A 6,439-nucleotide genomic window follows, 5' to 3' on the forward strand; every position below is an offset into this window, starting at 1 on the left:
GAATTAAAAAAATTAACAATTTATAACACCAAATCATCACAAAAATCACATATTATAATTAACATATTTTGTCAACAAAATCAGCGCAGCTATTTTAATGGAAATAGTAGTAATAATAATGTTTTTTTAATAAGTAATTTAAATTTAATTTTTAAATAATTGACATTGTGAAAATACAGATTTTCAAAATCAAAGCTTTGTAAACATAATAAGGTATTTAAACATAATAAATTGTTTTAAAATATATTATTTTAAAATTTTCATTACGTTAATTGTAATATGTGCTTTGTGTGATAATTAATGAATTATACGATTAGTGGAGATCAAATGATTGATTTTTAATTCTAAAGATTAGTATCAATCTCTGAAACCATAAGAAATAATTAGATTATTTTTAATTAAGATATTATTAAGGATATAATAATAGTTGACTATGGATATTGGTTGACCAATGAAGATGGTTAGTCGTACGATCAATGAAGAACACAAATAAGTAAAAACTAATTTAATTGGTGCCAATGTTTAAGCAAGAATATTAGGCCTTCATAAGGGTTATCAAAAAAATTAGACAATAATACCGGATGAAATGTTAGCACTAACGAATACGTTTTTACTTATTTGAGTTCTTCGCCTAACCTATTTCCTCATAAAGATATAATTAATGTGGAGATCAAATTGGCATCAATTTTCAAAAAAAAAAAAAATTGTTAAAACGACAACAAAAAAAAGTAAACTACCTTGATATCACGTTGAATAATGCTATGCTAAAAGTTGTGCGAGGATAGACACATTATAAATCATTATATTTGATACAGCATAATAAATTAAACAAGATTATAAAGAAGAAGAAACAGCTCAAGAGGAACAAAGATAATAGAAACAATTATACTTGTAATTTATTATTGATGTAACAAAATAATGAATGGCAATAAATCAACTTATTGATAAAAGGACATTGAAATATTGAATGATATTTAAGTTCTTAGCAGTCAATTAAAAAAAAAAATTTAATTAATTATAACCAACAATTAACTGCAATTTTATTAATAATAATATTTCAATCTTGTTCTGTATGGAGTACAACGAATGGATATTGTACTGATGAAAGTAGCTGTGATATATCATATCCTTATTATTGTTGATTAGATTATAGTTAGTTAAATAGGTTATTTCTTAATTAATACTAGTTCTACTAAAATGATTACTTCTGTATAAACATAACAAATCTTTGAGGTTCAAAATAGCAACTGATGATAAAAAAAAATCAATATTGGTGATGATGTTAGCCTTGAGGGGCTGTAATGGACTAGTAGCGATAACAATGAGCAATTCTCCCAAGATAAAAAATAAAGTTTTGGAACCATGGATCAAAGAACTCTTTAGAGAACATTTTTAAAAACATCTTAATTTTAAAACATTTAAATTATGAAACCTCCTTAAAAAAAAAAAAAAGAATTGAATCTCTGGATTATACATTTCACAACAGGTAAAAAAATACAACTTTTAAGCCTTAGAATTGAATGATACTCCGATATATAACCATAACAAATCTTAGATGTTCAAAATAGCAATTGATAAAAAAAAAAAAATCAATATTGGCGACGATGAAAGCCTTGAGGGGGTGTAACAGATTAGTAATGATAATGAACTATTTTCCCTACATAAAAAAAAAAAAGTTTTGGAATCAAGGAGGAAAGAACTCTTTTGAAAACATTTTTAAAAACATGATAAGTTTTAAACATTTAAATTCCGAATCACGTAAATAAATACAACTTTTAAGCCTTAGAATTGAATGATACTCCCATACACCAAAGCTGATCCTCAATTTTCAAAAATTTACCAAGCAAAAACCTTAAATTTATACATTTTTTTGATTAGGTACTACACCCAACTACTAGGCAAATATCAACACAAAGTTTCATAAATAAACAAAAAAATGTAATCAATTTTTCTTCTAATATTATATTTTAACTGAATATATATTTTATTGAATATACTTTAATGAAACAGTTGAGTAAACTTTGAGTTCACTGTATTTCTGAGCAATAAAAGTATATTTAGTATAATATGTTTAAATGGTTTAATTTGAAATAAAAGTGAAGGGACAATATTTCAACCTAAAAGAAAAAGCTTGTTCCTTAAAAAGACAATTTTGAGAAAGTAATCAAATCTTGCAACTGCTGTCCAAGATAATTACAATACTCTTAATCTGCTAAAAATGTTCTTTAAATTAAAAAAATCAAATACTTTTTAATAAGGAAAAAGTTATGTGAGTTTCATTTTTAACAATATATATGTGAATTTTTTTGTTTTATTATATTTAACTATAGCCAAATTTTCTTTTCCTAATTTTTGATTTTTTTTTTTAATATTATTGTTTTGCCTACATTTATTAATATCTAATTTGGTTTTCTTCAGTCATTTTTTTTTTTTCAATTTTAGTTTACTTAGTTTTTATAACTTTAAAAAATATATATGTGAAAACAATTTAAATATGGCTCAAGCATAAAACAAAAGAAAATAAATATTTATAATTCTATCATTATTACAAAGAGTTTTAGTGCTTAAAAAAAAATGGCCATAACACAAAAAAAAAAATGTAAACACTCCAAGGACTCAAGAGAATCCCTGATAATGTTACATTTATCCTTACAATTATTTATAGACAGAATTTTTTAAGTTGAAGTATTTAACTTCACAGAATTTTTTAAGTTGAAGTATTTAACTTCAAAATTGATAAAATTATATAATTGTTAATAGACATTCTATGCTATTTAATCAGGCAATTGAAGAAATATAAACAAAACAAATATTTGGAACCTATAACAAAATAACTTTTATAGTATTGTATTTACTTAAGCTACATAATGTCCTGTACTTACAATAGTAATGCTATTGCAATTATATGGTACGCTTTTAGTATGCATAATATGCAACAATTATGTAACAGAGAATTAAACAAGATGGGAACAAAAAAAAAATAGTTCTAATTAAAATTATTTTTATGAAAAATAAAAATATTGTCATTATTAAAATAAATATAAGTCTTAATCCAGTTCCTATCTTTCAGTCACTAAAGGTGACTAACACAGCACAAGGTCAATCATGCACTGATTCGAACTTTTATCAAACAACTGTTGATATCATAGAGAAAATATTATTGATTAATAAATATTTTTTGATGTTATAGTTAAAATTTTATTAATTAGTAAATGATTTCATTCATTAATGAGTAATTCAAAGTTTTATGTTAAAGGTTAAAGAAAAAAATATAATATAATATAATTAAAATTTAGCATAAGTATTTGTTTAAATGGTGTTCATGATCTCTAAGTTTCGGAAAAAAAAACAACAAAAACATGAAATCGACAGATTAAAATGAAACTTAATTATTTAGAATTAAATATTGCCACATTATTTAACTTATGAAACCAACAGACCAGGAAGTGCAATGCACTGATGAATAACTAGGTGATCATATGGACAATAGTGAATTATTACGTACATTCTTTAAGACAACAAAAATGAAAAATAAGAAAAACAATTATTTTATTTATAAAATTCTGAAGGTATCAATTACTAAAAAATAATTCATAAAGTAAAAGTTTTAAAATTATCATAACCCTCGACTGTGGCTAATTATAAATCACAAATTGTCACTTCTCTAACCTTAATAGGAATGAAGAGGTTCTTCCTGTAAGCCTGATTATGACTAGAATTCATTATAAATGATGAATAATAAGGAAATTGTATGCAAATATATTCAATAAATTCACTTACAGTATGTTAAAAGTTAACATATACAGAATATTAATACTCTAATATAATAATAATCCACTTTTGCAAATATTAATATAATAGTTGAAATACTTACGCTGAATGAGCGGTTTGCTTTTGTCATTGGTGACGGTTTTCTTAAGATTAGTCCCTTTTCTGATGGACTGGAGTAACAAATCTCTCCCTTTGGCGGCTTCTTTCAAATCTACTGGAGAAAAGGCTGGAGCAGGGGGCGGAGGTGGCCCAGGAGGTGGAGGCGGTACAACAGGCATGATCTAAATATTAAAAAGTGATAATTTCTCATTGAAACCAAAACCTTTTTAGTGTCTCGAATAAAAAACATTACATAATGACACAGTTCAATTAAACTTATTAAACTAATAGTAGATAGAAACCCAAGACTATTAGTTCATGATAAGAGTAATTACAAAAGAGAGCTGAAAATGACAGGTTAGTGCTGATCAACTGAAGGGTAAAAATTTACTGATAAGATAATCCCAGTTTTAGATACTATTGCACTCGATGTACAGTTCATAAAAACAAGTTGCTTATGTGATTTCAAAAAATTGAATTGCAAAATTTCTTTTAAACTAGGGCAGGTTTCAATCACAATGGAACAATGAAATAATTCGAAAGTTCACTTATAAATCTTCATTTAAATCGGCAGGAATATGAATCAATACGAATTTACTAAATGACACTAACCATATACATTGAAAATTTAAAAATAAAATATAGACAATAGTTGCTAAGGAACACTTACAAAGCAGTCTTCTCGAGTCAATAGAACGCCGAATATTTACCAAACACTACACCTTCGCACCAAATATTCATTTTTGACAATTAAATAAGAGAACAGGGACTGATGTTCGAATGTTGTTACTTCTACGGGGCAGCTTTCTCGTCTGCTCCACCTTGTTACAAAATGGCCACAAAACCAAGTAGGTGGTATATCGCAGGTAGGAGGTCCTTTAAAAGTCTCCTGCAGAGATGTGTATTTAAAAACGTAAAAGTATCCTTTGTTGAGACGATCTCCTCTTGACACTTTTATAAATAAAGTCTAAAAAACTTACAAGCCAACGAAACAATTTAGTAGACTCCCCATTTTCCCCATCAGATGGGAGAAATCAGTGCTGGCAACCTACCGGCGTGTAATATCCCTCCCCTTGCACCTGTTCCCTACGGCACCTTTAAAGTTACCTCTTTCGGAAAATGACAGAAGCATTACATCACTTTGAAATGAATCACATCCAGCCAAACCTTTCTCGACTTCTCTCAGTTATTTGTCATCGTTTATACGTCAAACTATTTCCTTTACTAGCTGGAATAATTCCTTCCTCGTTCGTTAAAAGTTCCCACTGATAACAGAGGAAAAATAAACGAGGCAGGGTACAATAGGAGAGAAACTACCACTCATAACATAAAGCAACGTTCTTTAAATTAAAAAAAAAAACAAATACTCTTTAATTAGGAAAAAGTTATGTGAGTTTCATTTTTAACAATATATATATGTGAATTTTTTAAATCAATAAAATACTATAAAATCATAAAAACATAATCAAATATTTTTATTTCCTTAAACTCCCATCATAAAAACTACAAATGGGACTGGCTGTACTGCTTATAAATAATTTATAATTTGGCTGAATTCCGTGTAATTATTTATAGAAGTGATATAAAAGCATTATTTGTTTGTTTTTTTTAAAATCCTTTCATGCAAACAGGAAACAAACACGCTAGATAGGTTTTAATAGTCGGTGCATTTTCGAAACATTCTTTCAAAATGTCAATAAAGATTATACTGTACAATTATTTGTTTTTTTGTTAAAGCTTAATTCTTTTTATTTTTAAATTCATTATTTATTATATCATCCGAATGTTTCGGGCTCTTCTACCCATCATCAAGTTCTAAAATAAAAATATTTCCATTATTAGGTATAAATGATTGACCGTAGTATTCAAAATATGAATATGGTTAGGGTTGCGGTCAAAAAAGGGAACAAAAAATAGTTAACAACAATTTATTTGCAGACGTTTCGCCCAACTATTATAATAAAATACAAAAAGTAAATTAAGATAAGGTTAAAAATTACTTTTTTTATTTCTCTCATATCTACTTTTCTATTTTTACGTGTTATTACGTCTCCTGTTCATTTTAAATCTAATAGTTTACATGATTTTTTTTTTAATTATATACTAATTATTGTCTATTTTATACTATAACTATTTCTGTGTCTTCTTTTTGTTCATTTTTATATATTTTTCTTTTCACTTATTAGTACAAGAACCCAAGAGAAGAAAAAAGGCAGTTATTTCACCCCAAGTTTTTATCACTTAATTGAAAACTATGTATAATTACTAGTCAAAATTGATGAGTCGGCCGAGTATAGGTAGGGGAATATAAAAAACCCTAAAAAACAATAGAAAATGTAAGAACATCATTTAAAGAAGAGTAAATTTGCTAAAATGTAAGCTCTAGTAGAACTATTTACGTTCAATAGCTCTCGAGATATGGCATTTTAAAAGGCAACATTTCATAAAAATATTGGACGAAACGTACTGAAAGATCAGTAGTCAGTGAATTTATTTTGAAAAATTTATATCTCAAAAACCATTTTACGTACAGATGTCTATTAGCACTCAAACTAAAGCTTGTTAATGG

The 6,439-nt window shown here is 26.6% G+C and overlaps 1 protein-coding gene across 1 annotated transcript in view; it reads right to left on the bottom strand.

Annotated features, from left to right (window-relative positions):
- LOC106682816 (WAS/WASL-interacting protein family member 1) overlaps positions 1-4,514 on the bottom strand; it is a gene marked incomplete in the record, with an annotated part of 30,155 nt that extends 25,641 nt beyond the window's left edge. The window contains 2 exon segments of the mRNA XM_067048328.1: positions 3,875-4,052; positions 4,483-4,514. Of these exon segments, the coding sequence (XP_066904429.1) occupies positions 3,875-4,052; positions 4,483-4,491 (187 nt within the window).
- Between the last annotated feature and the right edge of the window lie 1,925 nt (positions 4,515-6,439).

This window comes from Halyomorpha halys, unplaced genomic scaffold, assembly GCF_000696795.3.
Source record: "Halyomorpha halys isolate HHAL.00 unplaced genomic scaffold, Hhal_1.1 Scaffold443.1, whole genome shotgun sequence".
Classification (NCBI taxonomy): Eukaryota; Metazoa; Arthropoda; class Insecta; order Hemiptera; family Pentatomidae; genus Halyomorpha; species Halyomorpha halys.